Here is a 25,541-nt window from a genome sequence, read left to right as displayed (position 1 = left end):
ACAATTGTTTACATACAGATTATTTAACTTCTAATTCACTGTATCACAATTCCAGTGGGTCAGAAGTTTACATACACTAAGTTGACTGTGCCTTTAAACAGCTTGGAAAATTCCAGAAAATGATGTCATGGCTTTAGAAGCTTCTGATAGGCTAATTGACGTAATTTAAGTCAATTGGAGGTGTACCTGTGGATGTATTTCAAGGCCTACCTTCCAGCTCAGTGCCTCTTTGCTTGACACCATGGGAAAATCAAAAGAAATCAGCTAAGACCTCAGAAAAAATATTGTAGACCTTTACAAGTCTGGTTCATCCTTGGGAGCAATTTCCAAATGCCTGAAGGTACCACTCTCATCTGTACAAACAATAATACGCAAGCATAAACACCATGGGACCAGGCAGCCGTCATACCGCTCAGGAAGGAGACGCGTTCTGTCTCCTAGAGATGAACGTACTTTGGTGCGAAAAGTGCAAATCAATCCCAGAACAACAGCAAAGGACCCACCACCCGCCAACCCCTCTTTTACGCTACTCTGTTCATCTTTTATGCATAGTCACTTTAACCATATCTACATGTACATACTACCTCAATCAGCCTGACTAACCGGTGTCTGTATGTAGCCTCGCTACTTTTATAGCCTCGCTACTGTATATAGCCTGTCTTTTTACTGTTGTTTAATTTCTTTACTTACCTATCGTTCACCTAATAACTTTTTTGCACTATTGGTTAGTGCTTGTAAGCAAGCATTTCACTGTCAGGTCTACACCTGTTGTATTCGGCGCAATTGACAAATAAACTTTGATTTGATTGGAAAATGCTGGAGGAAACATGTATAAAAGTATCTATATCCACAGTAAAACGAGTCCTATATCGACATAACCTGAAAGGCCGCTCAGCAAGGAAGAAACCACTGCTCCAAAACCGCCATAAAAAAGCCAGACTACAGTTTGCAACTGCAAAAGATCATACATTTTGGAGAAATGTCCTCTCGTCTGATGGAACAAAAATATAACTATTTGGCCATAATGACCATCGTTATGTTTGGAGGAAAAAGGGGGAGGCTTGCAAGCTGAAGAACACCATCCCAACCGACTGGTGCACTTCACAAAAGAGATGGCGTCATGAGGTAGGAAAGTTATGTGGATATATTGAAGCAACATCTCAAGACATCAGTCAGGAAGTTAAAGATTGGTCGCAAATGCATTCCAAATGGACAATGACACCAAGCATACTTCCAAAGTTGTGGCAAAATGGCGTAAGGACAACAAAGTCAAGGTATTGGAGTGGCCATCACAAAGCCCTGATCTCAATCCCATAGAAAATGTGTGGGCAGAAGTGAAAAAGCGTGTGCAAGCAAGGAGGCCTGCAAACCTGATACAGTAACACCAGCTCTGTCAGGAGGAATGGAACAAAATTCACCCAACTTATTGTGGGAAGCTTGTGGAAGGCTACCCGAAACGTTTGGCCTAAGATAAACAATTTATAGGCAATGCTACCAAATACTAATTGAGTGTATGTAAACTTCTGACCCACTGGGAATGTGATGAAAGAAATAAAAGCTGAAATAAATCACTCTCTACTATTATTCTAACATTTCACATTCTTAAAAATAAAGTGGGGATTCTAACTGACCTAAGACAGGGAATTTTTACTAGGATTAAATGTCAGGAATTGTGAAAAACTGAGTTTAAATGTATTTGGCTAAGGTGTATGTAAACTTCTGACTTCAACTGTATATCATAAGTTGATACCGGTACTGTTGAACATTATATACAGCTAGTGTTGTTTCTGTTCACATGTCTGTCTTAGTTTACGTCCCTCATAGTCAGTGATTTAGCTTATCAACGTTTGTTCTCGACTTTGAATTGATAAGAAGTTCATTACAAAGATGGATTGGTAGACGTTTGGTGGTTTCTGCACTTTTAACCTAGTTTTGCTGATGTCAATACAACACATAAACCTCATACAGTTATGAAATGTACATTGACGTTTTTAATGTAAGTTCAGAAGGTCAAAGAGGGGGAGGGGTGTCAAAGAGTGTGTGTGAGAGAAAATGTGTGTGTATGCGTGAATGCATGTGTGTGTGTTTCTATGTGAGTGTGTTTGTTTGTGTTTCTGTGTGTGTGTTTAAGTGTGTGTGTGTGTGTGTGTGTGTGTGTGTGTGTGTGTGTGTGTGTGTGTGTGTGTGTGTGTGTGTGTGTGTGTGTGTGTATCTGTGTGTGGGGGGGAGGGGTTTCTGTGTGTGTGTGTGTGTTTCTGTGTGTGTGTGTGTGTTTCTGTGTGTGTGTGTTTCTGTGTGTGTGTGTTCTGTGTGTGTGTTTCTGTGGTGTGTGTGTGTGTGTGTTTCTGTGTGTGTGTGTGTGTGTTTCTGTGTGTGTGTGTGTGTTTCTGTGTGTGTGTCTCCATACCCAGCTCCAGTCATGGTCTCTGTGTTGTTGACGGCCAGACTGACCACCTCAGTGATGTCCACTCTGCCGGTGGCCATGGGGCTCCGTTCATTCTCATAATAGCTAAGGTAGCCCCCCTCCAGAGTACACCAGCGTCGCACCATGTCTGAAACACACACACGCACGCGCACACACACACACACACGTGTTAGTTCACTAAAACCATATGTAACTCACTCCACAGCTATCTTCAAACGTAGATATGTGGCTATCAAATTAGATATTTTTCAATAGCTCAAACGGTTGGTACATTGTCAAGGAGGGTGGTCATGTGTGTTTGCGAGCAGATGATCTGACCTCAAAAGTGGTCTCCTGATAGGCTTTAAACAATGTCGTGGACATAGAACATCCAAACGTGTTATATTTCTATTACAAAGGTGTACTTTTGAGGTTGAAAACCTGCAGAAACAGGGACAAACGGTCAACGGGGAAATGTAAACGGAGAAAAGGGGGACTTTGGGGTATTCAGGCAAAACATTGAAGGGATTTTACTGGGCCCTAATGGACTACACACATTGACAGTCTCCTAGACTAAAAAGAAATGCTGAATGTACTGCCTACATTTTGAGGGAAACGCACTGTCCAATATTTGATTTGATTTGATCAGGGCAGGGAAGCACTAACAAACTGCATTTAGTCCAATAAAAAGACAATATTATTAGGGCCATAAATAAAAGGCAGTTCGTGCCCAGGACAGGGACAGTGGAGGAAGATATACTGTTAGCAGCACACGTTTCGCATACACTACAAACAGAAACACACACACATACACAGAAACAAACACAAACAGAAACATTTACTTAATACGAACCCGCTCCAAGACAGTCCTAGCAAAATCTTCGCTTGAGAAATGCAGACCAGTCAAAAGTTTGGACACAACTACTCATTCAAGGGTTTTTCATTAGTTTTACTATTTTCTACATTGTAGAACAATAGTGAAGACATCAAAACTATGAAATAACTGTATCGAATCATGTAATAACCAATAAAAGTGTATATATTTTAGATTCTTCAAAGTAGCCACCATTTGCCTTGATGACACCTTTGCACACTCTTGGCATTCGCTCAACCAGCTTCACCTGGAATGTTTTTCCAACAGGAGTTCCCACATATACTGAGCACTTGTTGGCTACTTTTACTTCACTCTGCGGTCCAACTCATCCCATCTCAATTGGGTTGAGGTCGGGTGATTGTGGAGGCCAGGTCATCTGATGCAGCACTCCATCACTCTCCTTCTTGGTCAAATAGCCCTTACACAGCCTGGAGGTGTGTGTTGGAAACAAATGATAATCCCACTAAGTGCAAACCAGATGGAATGGTGTATTGCAGCAGAATGCCGTGGTAGCCATGCTGGTTAAGTGTGCCTTGAATTCTATATAAATCACAGATACCAGCAAAGCACCCACACATCATTTTACATTTTACATTTTAGTAATTTAGCAGACGCTCTTATCCAGAGCGACTTACAGTAGTGAATGCATACATTTCTTTGTTTTTTGTACACCATCACACCTCCTCCTCCATGCTTCGCGGTGGGAACCACACATGTGGAGATCATTCGTTCACCTACTCTGTGTCTCACAAAGAAACGGCAGTTGGAACCAAAAATCTCAAATTTGGACTCATCAGACAAAATAACAGATTTCCAGCATATGTGGGAACTCCTTCAAGACTTTTGGAAAAGCATTCCAGGTGAAGCTGGTTGAGAGAATGCCAAGAGTGTGCAAAGCTGTCATCAAGGCAAAGGGTGATTTTTTTTTATATATATATATATATATAAAACAGAATGTTATTTGTTAGCTAGCTGGCTAAGGCTATTTAACACATTATCACTTTCAAGTCAAGGTAAGCTTTTCAGTTTTATAAATGTATTGCCAGCAGGGTCCACCGTACACTGTACTGCATGATTGTACACATGGATTTGATTGTTGGGTTCAAGTTTTTAACTCTAATATTAGTATATTGACAACGATGTAGTTGTTAGCGCTTAGTGGTTAGCGGTTATGGTATGAAGGTTTGGCTTGGATAGGTTTATGCGCCTGGTCACAGACAGCTGATGCGTTGTGCACTGCACAACTGAAGGGAAAAGGTAAGAGGAGGAGAGCGGGTAGATGCGAGAAGGAGTTATACAATGAGCAAACTGATGATGCTGTATGTGGCTGCTATGAAAGTGAACTGTGTGTGCGGGTGATCAAGGGTGTATTCATTCTGCCGATTATGTCGCAAAACGTTTCTGAAACGGAAGCAAACGGAGCGAAACGTGGAGGGAACTACCTGAATTTGTCCAATATAAACTTGTTTCAATTGCCAAATGGAGCGTTAGATGCAGGCAAGAGTGTACAAGGCAGTATTGAATGTGTCACTGTCTGTCCCCTTGATTACTCCAATTTGTCTCTCGACCTGTGCACCTACATTAAAAACATGGTCTGAGAGTCTTAACAAAATGAAAACATAATATCACATTTATATAAGTATTCAGACCCTTTATTTGTTGAGTAGGTTGTAACAACCTTATGAAGGGTACAGGGCAAATTTGAGTGTCATGTAGTAGCCTAAACCTGTTGATATTTTATTGAGCTGTGTGAATGGAATATGAACAACAGTATGCTGTAATAGAAATAAGACTATGCACATACAAAAACATGGTCCTCCCTAATCTTTACCTGACACACACTTACACCCAGTATACTAATAATAGTAAATAAATCTAATCTCCCTGCAGGTTTCTATCAACAGAGACAAAGTTGATCTCTGGAAAGTTGGAAGGAACAAATGTATTTCATGATTGTCTGCCTGGGAGGATTTACTTAACAAGCATGAAGTTCATGAAAACATCTCATGTTGGATTTCAAAGTCACTGTCGACATCTGCTTTTTTGTTTCTGCCACCAACAGACAGACAGGCGTGCGCGTGTGCGCACGTGCGCGCACACACACACACACACACACACACACACACACACACACACAACTCCAAAAGTTTTGACTCTTCATCTCATGAATATGCTAATTATTGATTCATTTGTCAAACAGTGTGTGACGAGTCAGATATTGTTCTAATAGACGACATGAAAAAGACAGGAGAAAAGGTTCTCTCCCTTTTCCGGTTTCTCTCTTTTCATCTCTCCATCCCTCTCTTTCACCAAACCGGGATTCTTCCGATGGCATAGAGGAGTACATCACATCAGGCACTGGCTTTATCATTTAGTGCATCTAGGATGTCGTCCACCACAGTGACCGTACGTACATACCCCAACCAGAAGCCATGGATTACAGGCAACATTCACACTGAGCTAAAGGGTAGAGCTGCCGCTTTCAAGGTGCAGGACTCTCCGACGAACCATCAAACAGGCAAAGCGCCAATAAAGGGCTAAGATTGAATCGTACTACATAGGCTCTGACGCTCGTCTTATGTGGCAGGGCTTGCAAACTATTACAGACTACAAAGGGAAGCACAGCCACGAGCTGCCCAGTGACACAAGCCTACCAGACGAGCTAAATCACTTCTATGCTCGCTTCGAGGCAAGCAACACTGAGGCGTGAGTAAGACCTTTAAACAGGTCAACATTCACAAAGCTGCGGGGCCAGAGGGATTACCAGGACGTGTGCTCCGGGCATGTGCTAACCAACTGGCAGGTGTCTTCACTGACATTTTCAACATGTCCCTGATTGAGTCTGTAATACCAACATGTTTCCTAGCAGACCACCTGTGCCCAAGAACTCTAAGGCAACCTGCCTAAATGACTACAGACCCGTAGCACTCACGTCCGAGCCGTGAAGTGCTTTGAAAAGCTGGTAATGGCTCACATTAACACCATTATCCCAGAAACCCAAGATACACTCCAATTTGAATACCGCCCAAACAGATCCACAGATGATGCAATCTCTATTGCACTCCACACTGCCCTTTCCCACCTGGACAAAAGGAACACCTATGTGAGAATACTATTCATCGACTACAGCTCAGCATTCAACACCATAGTACCCTCAAAGCTCATCACTAAGCTAAGGATCCTGGGACTAAACACCTCCCTCTGCAACTGGATCCTGGACTTCCTGAAAGGGCGCCCCCAGGTGGTGATGGTAGGTAGCAACACATCCGCAACGCTGATCCTCAACACTGGAGCTCCCCAGGGGTGCGTGCTCAGTCCCCTCCTGTACTCCCTGCATGGCAAGCGGTACCGGAGTGCCAGGTCTAGGACCACCAAAAGGCTTCTCAACAGCTTTTACCCCCAAGAATCAAATCAAATCAAATGTATTTATATAGCCCTTCGTATATCAGCTGAAATCTCAAAGTGCTGTACAGAAACCCAGCCTAAAACCCCAAACAGCAAGCAATGCATGTGAAAGAAGCACGGTGGCTAGGAAAAACTCCCTAGGAAAAACTCCCTAGAAAGGCCAAAAACCTAGGAAGAAACCTAGAGAGGAACCAGACTATGAGGGGTGGCCAGTCCTCTTCTGGCTGTGCCGGGTGGATATTATAACAGAACATGGTCGAGATGTTAAAACCAAGCCATAAGACTCCTGAACAGGTAAACAAATGGCTACCCGGAAAATTTGCATTGTCCCCCCCAACCCCTCTTTTACGCTGCTGCTACTCTCTGTTTATCATTTATGCAGTCACTTTAACCATACCTACATGTACATACTACCTCAATTAGCCCGACTAACCGGTGTCTGTATATAGCCTCGCTACTGTTATAGCCTCGCTACTGTTATAGCCTCGCTATTGTTATTTTTCACTGTCTTTTTACTGTTGTTTTTATTCCTTTACTTATCTATTGTTCACCTAATACCTCATATTTACTTAAAAATTGCACTATTGGTTAAGTAAGCATTTCACTGTAAGGTCTACACCTGTTGTATTCGGTGCACGTGACAAATACCCTTTGATTTGATTTGAAACACTTTCCTGCTTGACTTTTACACTACAAATGTTCATTCCAATAGTAAATTATTGTCTGAGTGAGAGACATTGTGGACAACATTCCACTAATATCTTACCAAAGTGTTGTCATGTTTCCAGAGATGACATTTCAGAAAATGCTAGGTATGTGACCCCATTCTCCATTATTTTTTTCTCACCACTACCATAACACTCTGAAGTGAATTCCCACTTATAGTCACCCCCCCCCTCCCCTGCACGTAGTTGCCGTGGTGACAGCTGGTATTTAAAGTCATTACCAATTCTATCTACCTGCGACAACTGCTTCCGTTTGTCTTGACGATATTATCGGACACACCAAAATGCCATGTCTATCACTTCACCAGATGTTTTTCTTGTTGTTTGGTGTTTATTTTCCTTTCGTTTCCTTGCCTATGTTTTTTTTGTTGAGATTCAGGCTACAACAGTCTCCTTCTGGACCTGGGGATGATAGCTCATCTAAACCTCTGCCATGTAAACTGCTATATAAGAGGGTTTACATACAGAGACGAAGCATACTTGAATGAAAATGCAGTCTAGTTGCTATTGGTCACAAACTGAACACCTTGTTTTGTTGTTCTGCCTGAATCCTAAGAGGCAGTTTTGTAAGAAGAATGCTGTTTCTGAACCTGGAAACACGGATGCAGAGATGAATTCATTCATATAAATAAGGTCTTTAATCATTAGGTATTAGAGTGGGCATGTGAACAGTCATATGGCATGAAATTGTATGATAATATCGGTTAGATGACTAATGGCACTCCCGGGGGCATGTAGGGTGTGAAACACTTATTATTAGTTTAAACAGTGAAAGACAAAGCATATTGGGACTTTTTAAAGAGTTTAATTCTCCTGTATCACGAACCCGTGTGACCTCTACCGCTGACAGTCAACAGAATTCTCCTCAATGAGGAAATAAAAGCCATCCAGTCTCCATCCCATGGAAAGGTGCGTTGGGAAACCCCTAGCGGGAATCTAGGACTGTAATGACGGGCGCGGAGGGAACGCTCAGGACAGACTTGACAAATGAATGAGAAGACATCAGGGAGGGAAGGTTTTTCCAGAGAATCATCCCATTACTGGCCTACAGGGAAAATTACTAGTTTATGGCCGTCAAATAGAGGAGAGGAGGAGAGATGAGGAGAGGTTGAGAGGGGGGTAGGAGAGAGGGAGAAGAGAGAGAGAGAGAGAGAGAGAGAGAGAGAGAGAGAGAGGTTAAGAAGGGGAGAGGAGAGTATGGGATAAGACAGAGAGAGGGAGAAGAGAAGAGAGAGGGGGTGGGAAAGAGAGACCGAATGGGAGAAAGAGAGGGACAGAGAGAGACAGACAGAGAGGAGGGAGAAGAGAAGAGAGAGGGGGGTGGGAAAGAGAGACCGAATGGGAGAAAGAGAGGGACAGAGAGAGACAGACAGAGAGGAGGGAGAAGAGAAGAGAGAGGGGGGTGGGAAAGAGAGACCGAATGGGAGAAAGAGAGGGACAGAGAGAGACAGACAGAGAGGAGGGAGAAGAGAAGAGAGAGGGGGGTGGGAAAGAGAGACCGAATGGGAGAAGGAGAGGGACAGAGAGAGACAGACAGAGAGGAGGGTAAAGGAAAAAGAGCGAGGGATAGGGGGGACGGGGCTTTGCTTTGACGCACGCTGCAGCTGAACGAGGGACGGAACGAGAGAGGAAAAAAATAGTCCGAATTTGCCCTTTTCGTATAGGGCTTTCTGACAGGAACTGACATCACCCAAACCCACTGCCACCCTCACCACCGTCGGCATTCACCAAAGTGAATATCTGTGTGCTTGTCTCTCTCTCGGTTTCCACCAGCAGGCTCCACATTGACAGTTAACGGGTGGTGCAGCACTACTCTTGCCCCTGCACAGTGCTAGCATGGTAGAGGGAACAATACCAAGCTGATTTACAATCAAGCAGCTGCGTCCCGTCTCCAGCTGTTCTCCTCCCCATGCACACACACACACACACACACACGATGAGCCCCGCAGCGTTGTCGAGCGCCATGGGGGGTCACTACCAACCTCCAGAGAGAGTGTAGCTAGGGAAAACTAGGGCGGCAACCAAAAGAAAACTGCCTCCGCCCGACGTCTACAAATTAGCTAACGTTCCAAACGAGTTCCTTGCTCCCCACATTACCGGTTTCCAGACAAATGAGGATGGGAAGGGACCACATATCCGCAATTTAGAGTCTCTGGTTTCTTCTTTTGTCAAATGTTCTGAAAGTGTTCACCATAGGGATATTGATTGTGCTAATCAAGTCATCAACGGACCAATGAAGTAATCAATTAGACAATACCTGAACAGAGGGAGTAGGAAGAGTTTTGAAGAAAGGAAAACAACCTACATAAATTCATACAATTTGATCACTCTTTTCCTGCACGGCAGGAAATGGAAACGTGTAGTGCATGAGGTTTAAAAAGGCTTCATAAAGTTTGTAATTTCCATTTTAAAAATGTCCATTAAATATAACCCACATAATAATTCACGTCCTGTTGCTGCAGGATTATTTTCCTACTGTGGCAAACTGGCTCAAAGTAAGATCCTACATCTGTATGTAGGTTTGCAAATGTGTGCATTTCGTCATGTTAAAACACAATATTTAGTCTGCCACAAGATGCACAACCAACGTATAATCAACGTTACAAAAAAAACACCGTTCTCCACACAAACAGCATACTACACACTCCTCCAATGAGTCATCATCTTTCCTCCCCTCCTCCCTCGCTCCTTCCTCCCATCCTCCCTCTCTCTGTATCCTCCCTCGATCCCCTCTCTTTCCACCATCAGACTAAAATATCTTGCGATGAAGACATCTGCTAGACAGCATGTCAGCTGGGCTGAAAATGGAAATAGCTAAATCGTAAGGGTCTGAACGATCTGTCTGTGTTGGTAGAGAACATGCTGGAATCACTCTTCATTGCATTACCAGAGGAGAGGAGACAGAGAAGATGACATTATCCACCCACAGTTAAGGTCAGATCAACAGGATACATCCGGAATGGCACCCTAAACACTATATAGTGCGCTACTTTTGACCAGGGCCCACACCATTACATAGGGACTAGGGAACCATTGGATGCAGTCCTAGATGATTTTAGCCATGAAACAATGTGATGAAGGGATTAGGGAAATGGGCTATGACCCTCACAGATTTTTGAGTAGGCAAGCTGATTTTATAAAATTCTTTGGGACAGAAATAAATGTAAGTAATGAAATTACTAATTAAAAAGTACATTTGATTTTTGTTTTAAAGTAGCCTAAACTTCAATAGTCTAAACTGAACAATGGCTTCAACCTTACTAATATCTAAGAACAAAGACATCGTTTCTCTATGTAAATCTGAGCCTGCAATGCTTTAAAAGTCTCTTTGAATGGAAAATACATTTAAAATTGGAGGCAAAAAGATGATAATAAAAATTGAAAAAATGTCTGGATCTCTCAAGTCAGGTATAAAATAGACATTTCTAATTCACAGAGACATTTAAAAATACATACAGTACCAGTCAAAAGTTTGGACACAACTACTCATTCAAGGGTTTTTCTTTATTTTTTACTATTTTCTACATTGTAGAATAATAGTGAAGACATCAAAACTATGAAATAAAACATATGGAATCATGAAGCAACCAAAAAAGTGTTAAACAAATCAAAATATATTTGAGATTCTTCAAAGAGGCCACCCTTTTCCTTGATGACAGCTTTGCACACTCTTGGCATTCTCTCAACCAGCTTCACTTCACAACAGTCTTGAATAAGTTCCCACATATACTAAGCACTGCTGCTTTTCCTTCACTGTGCGGTCCAACTCATCCAATGCAGCACTCCATCACTCTCCTTCTTGGTCAATTAGCCCTTATATAGCCTAGAGGTGTGTTGGGTCATTGTCCTGTTGAAAAACAAATGATAGCCCCACTAAGCCCAAACCAGATGGGCTGGTGTATCACTGCAGAATGCAGTGGTAGCCATGCTGGTTAAGTGTGCCTTGAATTCTAAATAAATTACAGACAGTGTCACCAGCAAAGCACCCCCACACCATCACACCTCCACACTTCACAGTGGGAACTACACATGCGGAGATCATCCGTTCACCTACTTTGCGTCTCACAATGACATGGCGGTTAGAACCAAAAATCAAAAATTTGGACTCATCAGACGAAAGGACAGATTTCCACCGGTCTAATGTCTATTGCTCTTGTTTCTTGGCCCAAGCAAGTCTCTTCTTATTATTGGTGTACTTTAGTAGTGATTTCTTTGCAGCAATTCGACCATGAAGGCCTGATTCATGCAGTCTCCTCTGAACCGTTGATGTTGAGATGTGTCTGTTACTTGACCTCTGTGAAGCATTTATTTGGGCTGTATTTCTGAGGTGCAGTTAATTCTAATTAACTTATCCTCTGCAGCAGAGGTAACTCTGGGTCTTCCTTTCCTGTGGCGGTTCTCATGAGAGCCAGGTTCATCATAGTGCTTGATGGTTTTTGCGACTGCACTTGAAGAAACTTTTCCGGATTGACTGACCTTCATGTCTTAAAGTAATGATGGACTGTTGTTTCTCTTTGCTTATTTGAGCTGTTCTTGCCATAATATGGACTTGGTCTTTTACCAAACATAGCTATCTTCTGTATACCACCCCTACCTTGTCACAACACAACTGATTGGCTCAAACACATTAAGGAGGAAAGAAATTACACAAATTAACTTTTTTTTAGAAGGCACACCTGTCAATTGAAATAAATTCCAGGTGACTACCTCATGAAGATTGTTGAGAGAATGCCAAGAGTGTGCAAAGCTGTCATCAAGGCAAAGGGTGGCTACTTTGAAGAAACTAAAATCTAAAATAGATAATTATTTATTTTAACACTTTTTGGTTAGTGTTATTTCATAGTTTTGATGTCTTCATTATTATTCTACAATGTAGAAAATAGTACAAATAAAGAAAAACCCTTGAATAAGTATTTGTCCAAACTTTTGACTGGTACTGTATATATACATATATTTTTTTTTAAGATACAAAAAAATTGACATAAATATTGAAGGAATAAGGAATAAAGGAATAAATATTGAAAAACAAATAAAAATAGCATGGCTATATACAGGAAGTAGAACATAACATGGCTATATACAGGAAGTAGAACATAACATGGCTATATACAGGAAGTAGAACATAACATGGCTATATACAGGAAGTAGAAAATAACATGGCTATATACAGGAAGTAGAACATAACATGGCTATATACAGGAAGTAGAAAATAACGTTGGCTATATACAGGGAGTAGAAAATAACATGGCTATGTAGAGGGAGTACCAGTACCGAGTCGATGTGAAGGGGTACAAGGTAATTGAGGTATGGGTAAAGTAACTAGGCAACACGATAGATAGTAGACAGTAGCAGCAGCATATGTGGTGAGTGTGAAAGTGTGTTTGTGTGTGTGGCATCAGTATGTATGTGTGTGTGTGTGTGTGTGTGTGTGTGTGTGTGTGTGTGTGTGTGTCAGTGTTGGGTGTCAGTATGTGTGAGTCTGTGGGTAGGGTCCAGTGTGTATGTGAGAGTCTGTGGGTAGGGTCCAGTGTGTATGTGAGAGTCTGTGGGTAGGGTCCAGTGTGTATGTGAGAGTCTGTGGGTAGGTTCCAGTGTGTATGTGCATAAAGTCAGTGTTGGGTGTTAGTATGTGTGAGTCTGTGGGTAGGGTCCTGTGTGTATGTGAGAGTCTGTGGGTAGGGTCCTGTGTGTATGTGAGAGTCTGTGGGTAGGGTCCAGTGTGTATGTGAGAGTCTGTGGGTAGGGTCCAGTGTGTATGTGAGAGTCTGTGGGTAGGGTCCAGTGTGTATGTGAGAGTCTGTGGGTAGGGTCCAGTGTGTATGTGAGAGTCTGTGGGTAGGGTCCAGTGTGTATGTGAGAGTCTGTGGGTAGGGTCCAGTGTGTATGTGAGAGTCTGTGGGTAGGGTCCAGTGTGTATGTGCATAAAGTCAGTGTTGGGTGTCAGTGTTAGTATGTGTGAGTCTGTGGGTAGGGTCCAGTGTGTATGTGCATAAAGTCAGTGAAAACAGGGTCAAAGCATGTATTCCCGGTAGCCATTTGATTAGCTATTTAGCAGTCTTGTTTAAAAGTCTTATGGTGTGGGAATAGAAGCTGTTTAGGGTCCTGTTGGTTCCAGACTTGGTATGTTGGTATTGCTTGCCATGCCATAGCAGAGAGAACAGTCTGTGGCTTGGGTAGCTGGACTCTTTGACAATTATTTTGGCCTTCCTTGACTCTGCCTAGTACAAAGGTCCTGGATGGCAGAGAGCTCGGCACCAGTGACGTACTGGGTGGTACGCACTACCCTCTGTAGCGCCTTGCGGTCGGATGCCAAGCAGAGCTCTCTGAGATGTCAGACAGTAGAGAGAAGAGCTCTCTGATACACTGTGGCAGACAGTAGAGAGAAGAGCTCTCTGAGACGTCAGATAGCAGAGAGAAGAGCTCTCTGATACACTGTGGCAGACAGTAGAGAGAAGAGCTCTCTGATACACTGTGGCAGATGGTAGAGAGAAGAGCTCTCTGATACACTGTGGCAGACAGTAGAGAGAAGAGCTCTCTGATACACTGTGGCAGATGGTAGAGAGAAGAGCTCTCTGATACATTGTGGCAGACAGTAGAGAGAAGAGCTCTCTGATACATTGTGGCAGACAGTAGAGAGAAGAGCTCTCTGATACACTGTGGCAGATAGTAGAGAGAGGAGCTCTCTGATACACTGTGGCAGACAGTAGCGAGAAGAGCTCTGATACACTGTGGCAGATAGTAGAGAGAGGAGCTCTCTGATACACTGTGGCAGATAGTAGAGAGAAGAGCTCTCTGATACATTGTGGCAGATAGTAGAGAGAAGAGCTCTCTGATACATCGTGGCAGACAGTAGAGAGAAGAGCTCTGATACACTGTGGCAGACAGTAGAGAGAAGAGCTCTCTGATACATTGTGGCAGACAGTAGAGAGAAGAGCTCTCTGATACATTGTGGCAGACAGTAGAGAGAAGAGCTCTCTGATACACTGTTGCAGACAGTAGAGAGAAGAGCTCTCTGATACACTGTTGCAGACAGTAGAGAGAAGAGCTCTGATACACTGTGGCAGACAGTAGAGAGAAGAGCTCTCTGATACACGGTGGCAGACAGTAGAGAGAAGAGCTCTCTGATACACTGTTGCAGACAGTAGAGAGAAGAGCTCTCTGATACACTGTTGCAGACAGTAGAGAGAAGAGCTCTGATACACTGTGGCAGACAGTAGAGAGAAGAGCTCTCTGATACATTGTGGCAGATAGTAGAGAGAAGAGCTCTCTGATACATTGTGGCAGACAGTAGAGAGAAGAGCTCTCTGATACACTGTTGCAGACAGTAGAGAGAAGAGCTCTGATACACTGTGGCAGACAGTAGAGAGAAGAGCTCTCTGATACACTGTGGCAGACAGTAGAGAGAAGAGCTCTGATACACTGTGGCAGACAGTAGAGTAGAAAGAAGCACTCAAGAGGAAAAGACAAACTAATCAGAAATTAGAGGTGTCATTTACATTCTGCCACTCATGCTTTCAGGCAGTTACTTCCTCTCTTCTTCCCTCTCTTCGTCCTCCCTCCCTCCTTCCTTCCTTCCCAGCCTCCCTCCCTCCTCCCACCTTGACTACCTGACTGGGAGAAGAGGAGGCGTACTCATTCACACAGCTACTCACAGTAAGACTGTAACGCTCCAGGGGACTGGGTTTCCTGTTTACCCCTACACTGAACCAATCACAACAAGGATGAAGGTTGTTATGTGTTGTGTTAACAATTACATTTAACACTAATTAGTTACCTGTAAATACCTTGCCTTGAATACAAACAACCGACCATTCACCTCAGTAGTTACCTGTAAATACCTTGCCTTGAATACAAATAACTGACCATTCACCTCAGAAGTTACCTGTAAATACCTTGCCTTGAATACAAACAACTGACCATCCACCTCAGTAGTTACCTGTAAATACCTTGCCTTGAATACAAACAACTGACCATCCACCTCAGTAGTTACCTGTAAATACCTTGCCTTGAACACAAACAACTGACCATCCACCTCAGTAGTTACCTGTAAATACCTTGCCTTGAACACAAACAACTGACCATTCACCATCAAATGAAGAAGGGATTCATGGCATATTGTGTCTCAATATATTCAATTTTCTATAGCGTGACTACTGCCACTGGAACATTGGACTATAAAACATTGCATTTCCATCAACAAAGACCAGCTCCAAAGTATGTCTCTGGTAAAACCCAAACACATTTTCCCCAAATGTATTTCCGACCCCCGTCTGCTCAATATAGCTCACATCAACGAGAGGGAGGTAAAGAGGATGCCTATTGGAGTTGATGTCTCTGGGAGAGGAGAAGAAACCTGAAGGTTCTCTACTTATAGTCGTTCCCACCGCTACTCACTGTGCGTTTATTAAACCACCATCGCTGCCTTACGCATTATTAAGAGCTGTGGTGTATCTATAAACCATCAAGCCATGGGTGAGTCGGTGAGTGAGTGGATGGGTGGGTGGGTGGGTGGGTGAGTGAGTGGGTGAGTGAGTGAGTGGGTGAGTGAGTGAGTGAGTGGGTGGGTGAGTGAGTGAGGGAGTGAGTGAGTGAGTGGGTGGGTGGGTGAGTGGATGAGTGATTGAGTGGATGAGTGAGTGAGTGAGTGAGTGAGTGAGTGAGTGAGTGAGTGAGTGAGTGAGTGAGTGAGTGAGTGAGTGAGTGAGTGAGTGAGTGAGTGGGTGAGTGGGTGAGTGGATGAGTGGATGAGTGGATGAGTGATTGAGTGGATGGGTGGGTGGGTGAGTGAGTGAGTGAGTGATTGATTGAGTGGGTGAGTGAGTATGTATTAGACCATTAAACCATTAACTTGAGAAGCTCTAAAGACATCCAGGAGTACACTACACTAAAACATATATTCTCTCCCTCCCTCCTTTCACAAAGGCAGCACTTCCTCTTCCTGTTTTCAGAAGATGAAAGGCATAGTTTAAGCCAGCCCCTTTTACCTTTTCAATTGCCACTTGATTCAGTCACGCCATTAAATGGATAGTTCAGGATTTTGATAATGAAGCCCTTTATCTACCTAGCCAGAGTCAGATTAACTCCTGGACACCATTTTTATGTCTCTGCGCGCAGTTTGAATGAAGCTGCTAACTAGTGCTAGCATTGGCTCGTGAAACGACCTCCAACTTACTTCTGACTGGACACCGAGACATTAAAATGGTATCCACGAGTAGGGCTGTTACGGTGACCTTATTACCGCCACACCGGCAGTCACCAGACATGACAGCAGTCAAATTACACAAATTACACAGCTGCTGGTCATTAGTAGCCTACCAAACTCGCTAACTGCCTGGTACTCAGCACTCTATTGACACTCTAATCACTCTGACATCAATGCAAATGTGTTCGAAAATCTAATCAAACACTTAATGAGAGTCCATCAGCTCGTGTTGCGCAACATTTCTATAGGCTATGCAATTGTTCTAGAAAACAGAGTGATGGCCTTTATTAAAAAGAGGAGGATCCCATCAGCTTTCTATAGGCTAGGCCTGCTATATTTATTTCTCAACTTTCCTAATATAAGCACATTGCTTCTCTTTACAACAGGAGTATATCCTACCTGGTTTGCATGAAAATGAACCACAGGAAAAGCATCCTCCATTTGCTATTTCAGTGCATAGATGACATGGTATTGTCCCCCCTGTACCTGTTTCGAGACAGGTGCATGATAATGGTCCATTCAAAATCAAAACAAATTTCACAGATTTATTATTTAGTTTATATAAAGACAAGATTAACTCAAGAATAGTCTGATGGGTGACAATATTAGCCTATCACAAGAACCAGCGCATGCCTTTTTTTTGCGACATTTTCAAATCATAGTCGCACACCCCATGTAGCCTAGCGCATAGGTCTATATTTTTGCTTTGTATCACCATTAAATGTTTTCCCACTAATGGAACATTCACGCTTATAGCCTACTGCCGTGTGGCATTGGTTCTCTTAGAATATGAAGAAATAGCCTCATAGTTTATCAACGTTTTAAGCAAAGTGTTCTGATCTGTTCACTTTTAGCTCGTGAGAAAGACCAGATCACATGACGGAGAGCCATGCTTCGGAGCACCCAGCCGGGAGAAGTGAATTATAATTAATATTCAGAGCCCAAGGGCACAATGGCGACTGACCGCAAAAGGAATGGAATCCACCCCCCCACCCCCCCCCACCCCCACCGGGAACTTCGTGACATTATCAAGTGCTCTTCAAATCAAATTGTGAATGAGAGACTGATGAAGTGTGCACAGCTTGTGCAGAACAACTTTTTTCAAATCATCATTAGAGTCGCATCATGCAGCCTTACAATGTATTACAAATCTAAACAAAAAGCCCAACGTTTGTAGAACAACTGAAGTTACATTAATAACTCTAAATGAAGGATATAGGAGGACCTGTTATTTATTAAGCACTCACAGAATAGCTGCATGTGTGCACTCCCTCAAATCATTTGAAGAAAATATCCTTTCTATTTTATTCAGCGATGATCAATTGTATTCTTCAAACTATAAAACAATATAAAATAATGCCACGGAATTCTAAGCAAATCTTGTCAGCTAAATTAACTAGTGTAGCCCACAGCCATATGGCATAGCCAGATCAAGACATAAAGACAACTCAGAGTATGCTATTCTGTTCTTCTGAAATAGACTACATTTTCTTCATATCATGTTTCTTTAGACCTGTCTAAAATAAATAATGGATTTATTGTGAAGGTGTAGAATACATTACATGGATTTATTGGACTTTTTAAAATGTAGATGTTCCATAGGTCTGCATCAGTGGCAAGAAAGGCTATGCATGGAAGCCAGGTGACGCTAAATGTGTCTATGTTAACTAACAGTCAATTACCATGAGACAGGCAGTTATTTACGTGACAATCATCCGCCAAAAAAATGTAATGATCGCCACAGCCCTGTATTCTTCTGCACAAAGAAACAGAGAGCTGTATGAGGCTAACTACAGCGTTTATATTGTAACAAGCTCTCTACACAAAGCTGTTAGCTAATACAGCTTCCAACCCCACTGAAACCCATCAGCATGAAGCAGAACAGAGGATGAAGCTCACTGTTTTACCACCATTAGTACGATGTTGTGTGAGTCTCACTCAGAGGGCGATAGAAATGTGGAAGCTTCCTTGACCACTCGCTCTTACAATTCCCCAACGGTAAAACTACATGACGTTCATCAAATCAAAGACCTTCCACCAGTGCAAATCTACACAACTGTTCACTCTCCCCTCTCTATTGATATATGAGAGGCTGGTGGAGGAGGGGGGAGGGAGAGAAAGAAAGAGGGGGATACCGTGCCTTCGGAAAGTATTCAGACCCTTTCCCTTTTTCCACATTTTGTTCCTTTACAGCCTTATTTTAAAATGTATCAAATTAATTTTTTTCGTCTTTAATCTACACACGATACACTATAATGACAATTTTTTTTGCAAATGTATTGCAACAGACCCTTTGCTATGAGACTCGAGACCTGCAAAATAGCTGAGCAGCGATGCTCCACATCCAACCTGACAAAGGTTGAGAGGATCTGCAGAGAAGAATGGGAGAAACTCCCCAAATATTCACTACCGTTCCAAAGTTTGGGGTCCTTGTTGTTGAAATAAAATCACATTTTTTGTCCATTCAAATAACATCAAATTGATCAGAAATACAGTGTAGACATTGTTAATGTTGTAAATTACTATTGTAGCTGGAAACGGACGATTTGTAATGGAATATCTACATAGGCGAGAATAGACTGACGAGTTTGAGAAGAAAGTTCTTTGTTTCTGGCCATTCTGAGCCTGTAATCGAACCCACAAATGCTGATGCGCCAGATACTCAACTAGTCTAAAGAAGGCCAGATTTATTGCTTCTTTAATCAGGACAACAGTTTTCAGCCGTGCTAGTATAATTGCAAAAGGGTTTTCTAATGATCAATTAGCCTTTAAAAATGATAAACTTGGATTAGCTAACACAACGTGCCATTGAAACACAGGAGTGATGGTTGCTGATAATGGGCCTCTGTACGCCTATGTAGATATTACATAAAAAATCTGCCGTTTCCAGCTACAATAGTCATTTACAACATTAACAAACTCTACACTGTGCTTTTCTTTCAAAAACAAGGACATTTCTAAGTGACCCCAAATATTTGAACGGTACTGTAGGTGTGCCAAGCTTGTAGCGTCATACCCAAGAAGACTCAAGGCTGTAATCGCTGCCAAAGGTGCTTCAACAAAGTACTGAGTAAATGGTCTGAATACTTATGTAAATGTAATATTTGTGTTTTTAATACATTTGCAAAAATTTCTAAAAACCTGTTTTTGCTTTGTCATTTTGGGGTATTGTGTGTAAATTTAATCCATTTTAGAATAAGGCTGTAACGTAACAAAATGTGGAAAAAGTCAAAGGGTCTGAATACTTTCTGAAGCACTGTCTACTTCACTCTCCCCCCTCTCTCTGGAGGAAGGAGATCCAGCCAGTAGCAGATAGAGCGCAATGTCCCCCCCTTCCCCTTTTTTTCTGTCCCAGGAGGGCCATCCAAACCTGGCTCCGTCTTCTTGATTACCCAGGGGCCACAGCTCCAGATGTTGGATAGGAGGCATGGGAAAGGATGGGGAAGACGGCTAACAGGCGCAGGAGGTGCAACCGAGTTTGGAAAAAAGCCTGATTAAAAGTTTTAAACGACCTCGGATGAGAAGCAGGGGAGCAGAGGGATGGGTTGGGAGTTTTAGGTCGTTTTGTAGACAGTTATATATGGCGCCATCTACTGGATAGACGTTGTATTGTGTTTGGTCCTCGGTAGCTCTGTTGGTAGAGCACGGCAATTGTAATGCCAGGAAAGTGACTTCGATTCCCAGGACAGCCCGTACGCTAACGAAAGTGCACACATGACTAAGTAGCGTTGGATAAAAAGTGTCTGATGAAGGGCATATGCAGGGTTTGATACCTGAAGGTTGGTTGGCTGCCTTGTCTCAACAATGACATTGTTATTAGAAGGCTTTGGGGAGAAAGATGGGTACAGCCTTCTAGGACCCCTCTCTCTCTCTAACTGATTATTTAAGGACCCAACAAAGAGTACATTCGATGGACAGGATAATGATTGAACCGATAGGCTATTTGATTTATAGATGTATTGATTCTCAGTTTGACAGACTGATTGACTGACCGACTTGACATTAATTGATCGATTGCAATGGTTTCACTGACTACACATTTAATTAACTGCCAGTTGGAGTTACTGACTGATTGATTGACTAGCTGACTGGAGGTCAGTGTCGCGTCGGTCCACTCACCGTCTCTCCCTCTCCTGTCCAGGGTGGCCTTGGCCGGACCGGCGGAGCAGTAGAGGAAGCCGTCCATGAAGGACGGAGCATCAGACGGAGAACTGGTCTCTGAGGATGACTCCAGCATGGGGAAATCTACACAGAGACACAGAGAGCGACAGTGAGCCTATACGTGCAACATAACAGAACTTCAACATAGACGTACAGAGAGACAGTCAGTGTATGTTCGCCTTCACACAGACAATCATCAGAGATATGAGAGATAGAGAGAGACTAAGTAACTGTTCCATCCCACTAAACCAGTAGTAACTGTTCCATCTCACTAAACCAGTAGAACTGTTCCATCCCACTAAACTAGTAGAACTGTTCCATCCCACTAAACCAGTAGAACTGTTCCATCCCACTAAACCAGTAGAACTGTTCCATCCCACTAAACCAGTAGTAACTGTTCCATCCCACTAAACCAGTAGAACTGTTCCATCCCACTAAACCAGTTGTAACTGTTCCATCCCACTAAACCAGTAGAACTGTTCCATCCCACTAAACCAGTAGTAACTGTTCCATCCCACTAAACCAGTAGCAACTGTTCCATCCCACTAAACCAGTAGTAATGTTCCATCCCACTAAACCAGTAGAACTGTTCCATCCCACTAAACCAGTAGAACTGTAACATCCCACTAAACCAGTAGAACTTTTCCATCCCACTAAACCAGTAGAGCTGTTCCATCCCACTAAACCAGTAGTAACTGTTCCATCCCACTAAACCAGTAGTAACTGTTCCATCCCACTAAACCAGAAGTAACTGTTCCATCCCACTAAACCAGTAGTAACTGTTCCATCCCACTAAACCAGTAGTAACTGTTCCATCCCACTAAACCAGTAGAACTGTAACATCCCACTAAACCAGTAGTAACTGTTCCATCCCACTAAACTAGTAGAACTTTTCCATCCCACTAAACCAGTAGTAACTGTTCCATCCCACTAAACCAGTAGAACTGTTCCATCCCACTAAACCAGTAGTAACTGTTCCATCCCACTAAACCAGTAGTAACTGTTCCATCCCACTAAACCAGTAGAACTGTTCCATCCCACTAAACCAGTAGTAACTGTTCCATCCCACTAAACCAGTAGTAACTGTTCCATCCCACTAAACCAGTAGAACTGTTCCATTCCACTAAACCAGTAGTAACTGTTCCATCCAACTAAACCAGTAGTAACTGTTCCATCCCACTAAACCAGTAGTACTGTTCCAGCCCACTAAACCAGTAGTAACTGTTCCATCCCACTAAACCAGTAGTAACTGTTCCATCCCACTAAACCAGCATAACTTTTCCATCCCACTAAACCAGTAGTAACTGTTCCATCCCACTAAACCAGTAGTAACTGTTCCATCCCACTAAACCAGTAGTAACTGTTCCATCCCACTAAACTAGTAGTAACTGTTCCATCCCACTAAACCAGTAGTAACTGTTCCATCCCACTAAACCAGTAGTAACTGTTCCATCCCACTAAACCAGTAGTAACTGTTCCATCCCACTACATTTACATTTACATTTAAGTCATTTAGCAGACGCTCTTATCCAGAGCGACTTACAAATTGGTGCATTCACCTATAATATCCAGTAGAACAACCACTTTACAATAGTGCATCTAAATCTTTTAAAGGGGGGGGGGGGGTTAGAAGGATTACTTTATCCTATCCCAGGTATTCCTTAAAGAGGTGGGGTTTCAGGTGTCTCCGGAAGGTGGTGATTGACTCCGCTGTCCTGGCATCGTGAGGGAGTTTGTTCCACCATTGGGGTGCCAGAGCAGCGAACAGTTTTGACTGGGCTGAGCGGGAACTGTGCTTCCTCAGAGGTAGGGAGGCGAGCAGGCCAGAGGTGGATGAACGCAGTGCCCTTGTTTGGGTGTAGGGCCTGATCAGAGCCTGAAGGTACGGAGGTGCCGTTCCCCTCACAGCTCCGTAGGCAAGCACCATGGTCTTGTAGCGGATGCGAGCTTCAACTGGAAGCCAGTGGAGAGAGCGGAGGAGCGGGGTGACGTGAGAGAACTTGGGAAGGTTGAACACCAGACCAGTAGTAAACCAGTAGTAACTGTTCCATCCCTCTAAACCAGTAGTAACTGTTCCATCCCACTAAACCAGTAGAACTGTCCATCCCACTAAACCAGTACAACTGTTCCATCCCACTAAACCAGTAGTAACTGTTCCATCCCACTAAACCAGTACAACTGTTCCATCCCACTAAACCAGTAGAACTGTTCCATCCCACTAAACCAGTAGTAACTGTTCCATCCCACTAAACCAGTAGTAACTGTTCCAACCAACTAAACCAGTAGTAACTGTTCCATCCCACTAAACCAGCAGTAGTGCAGTAAGGGGGTTTAGAGAATGAAAGAAGGACAACTGGTAAAGATGATAATTTGCCCATCGTTGATTCATTGGATTAAATATAACTTTATTTCAATGCTTCTGCTTATTTGTGTTTTTTTGGTGGCTTGCTGTTCCTGTAAAGCACCTTGGGATGTTTTTGAGTCCCTCCTCAGGAGCTTATTGATAACACTAATCCCAGCTGTGCCTCTTTACTCAAATATCTACCGTTTTATTTATATATTTATTTATTGACGCACTCATTCATCTCTTTATTTATTGCTGTCGCTCAGGCGTTTAATCCCAAGGTTATTCGCACAAGGTGTTTCGTGAAAGTTTTTAGGCAGAGTGAAAAACTCTTGAGTCTCTTGATAAATGAAAGAAATCCTCAGCGCTGCCTCTTTCTCCAGCACGACACACCATTTTTTTTATCTTCTTCTCTCTCGTTTCCTTCTCTCTTCTTTAATTTTCCTCACTCTCTTTTACTCTCTCTGTCTCTCACTCCCTCTTGCTTCTTTTAAGAGCTCCCCACGTTCAAACTTATCATTTTCAAATTCAATTAGCTCCAATGCTTGGGTCCATTTTTTTGCAGGAGCCCTAGTTATACCTCAAGAGATTGTATCACCTACCCGAGCCCCCTCATCAAACAAGGTAAAATTACTTCAATTGAAATCCTTTTAATTGAAGGACCTAACCTCCCCTCCTCCCTCCTCCCCCCCCCCATGCCCTTTCCAGCTTCACATCCCTCTTCTCCAAAATGAAAGGACCTGCAACTGCTATGAGAGTCAAAGCCGATGTGGAGATTCCCGAAATTGTGATTATTTGTGATCTTGTTAAGATCCTGATTCTCCATTGGCTACTCACTGATGTGAATCTCACACAGGTATTTTAGAATTGGAGCTTCCAATTATGTTCAAAGTCGACTCAGCGGGGACCAATACCCAGCAACCTTTGGCAGGTAAACAACATGACTACACAAAACAAGTAAAGTTGTTAGCTACTGTAACACATTCTGTGTTTACTGAATCTGAAAGCATCAGTTCCAATAGACGTAGCTGCTTAGCGAGAGACCCTGTTACAGTGTGTGTTTGGCCCTTTAAACAGTCCCTTTGGGCCCCTTAGATGACAATGTAAAATGCTGGCTCTGTAGCTCTGTCCTGTTTGGTTTTTGTTGGTAGTCACAGCCTATTTCTCGGCTGTGCTGATTGGCTAACTCCCCAGTGAGGGAGGTGACATGACAGAGTTTCCAATTAGCTATTGGAGCTGGGACGGTCCCGTAACGATCCAAAAACCACAACAGTCTGTCTGTGACCCTGGCCTTCGGAACAGGACACTTTGACAACATCCGCGCACACACACACGCACTAGGACACAAACACACACACTAGGATACACACACACACACACACACACACACACTAGGATACACACACACACACACTAGGATACACACACACACACACACACACACTAGGACACACACACACACACACACACGCACTAGGAAACACACGCACTAGGACACAAACACACACACTAGGATACACACACACTAGGATACACACACACACACACACACACACACACACCCACACTAGGACACACATAGACACACACACACACACACCCACACTAGGACACACATACACACACACACGCACACACACACACACACACACACTAGGACACACACACACACACACACACTAGGACACGCACACACACACACACACACTAGGATACACACACACACACTAGGACACGCACACACACTAGGACACGCACACACACTAGGACACACACACACACACTAGAGGACACACACACACACACTAGAACACACACACACACACACTAGAACACACACACACACTAGAACACACACACACACACACTAGAACACACACACACACACACACACTAGGACACACACAGGCTTACATAGCTAGCTCTTCCTGGGAACAGCTCCCGGTGTCCCCGTCATAACCCCTAATGAGCTGAGGGGGTTAGCTAGGATGAAGACGGTAGTGTGTGTGTGAGAGTGTGTCTAAAACAACAATAAACAACCCAGCAGCTGTCACTAATAACCCTGTACTGGAGCGGAGAGATGAAAATAGTTTATTTTATATTACCCAGAGAAAGAAGGAGGATTGTTTAATGTGGCTGGAGATATGAGGTGCCAGAGACGGTGGGGTCATCCACAAAACGTATACTTTTGACTAATCTGTCGATAGAACATTCTTCCCGAGAGTCTTGACGATCATCCAGGTGCTTCCTGGAAAACTGGAGTCAACTTTTTGGACGAGATGGGTCCCATTATGTCTGGTGAAAACCAAACACTGCATTCCACAGTAAGAACCTGCTGGTGGTTCAGTAGCATGGTAGAGGTAGTGTGATGGTTTGGGGATGTTGCTTAACTTTTGTTCTTAATTAAATAAATAAAATGAGCATCC

General features: G+C 43.2%; 1 protein-coding gene across 1 annotated transcript in view; it reads right to left on the bottom strand.

Annotated features, from left to right (window-relative positions):
* arap2 (ArfGAP with RhoGAP domain, ankyrin repeat and PH domain 2) overlaps window positions 1–25,541 on the bottom strand; it is a gene marked incomplete at its 3' end in the record, with an annotated part of 151,628 nt that overhangs the window by 37,039 nt on the left and 89,048 nt on the right. The window contains 2 exon segments of the mRNA XM_029759778.1: window positions 2,408–2,552; window positions 20,730–20,855. Coding sequence (XP_029615638.1) covers window positions 2,408–2,552; window positions 20,730–20,855 — 271 coding nt within the window.

Source organism: Salmo trutta, chromosome 8, assembly GCF_901001165.1.
Source record: "Salmo trutta chromosome 8, fSalTru1.1, whole genome shotgun sequence".
In the NCBI taxonomy this organism is placed as follows: domain Eukaryota; kingdom Metazoa; phylum Chordata; class Actinopteri; order Salmoniformes; family Salmonidae; genus Salmo; species Salmo trutta.
The sequence above is the reverse complement of the archived record's forward strand: the minus strand, read 5'-3'. Positions and strand labels throughout refer to the sequence as shown.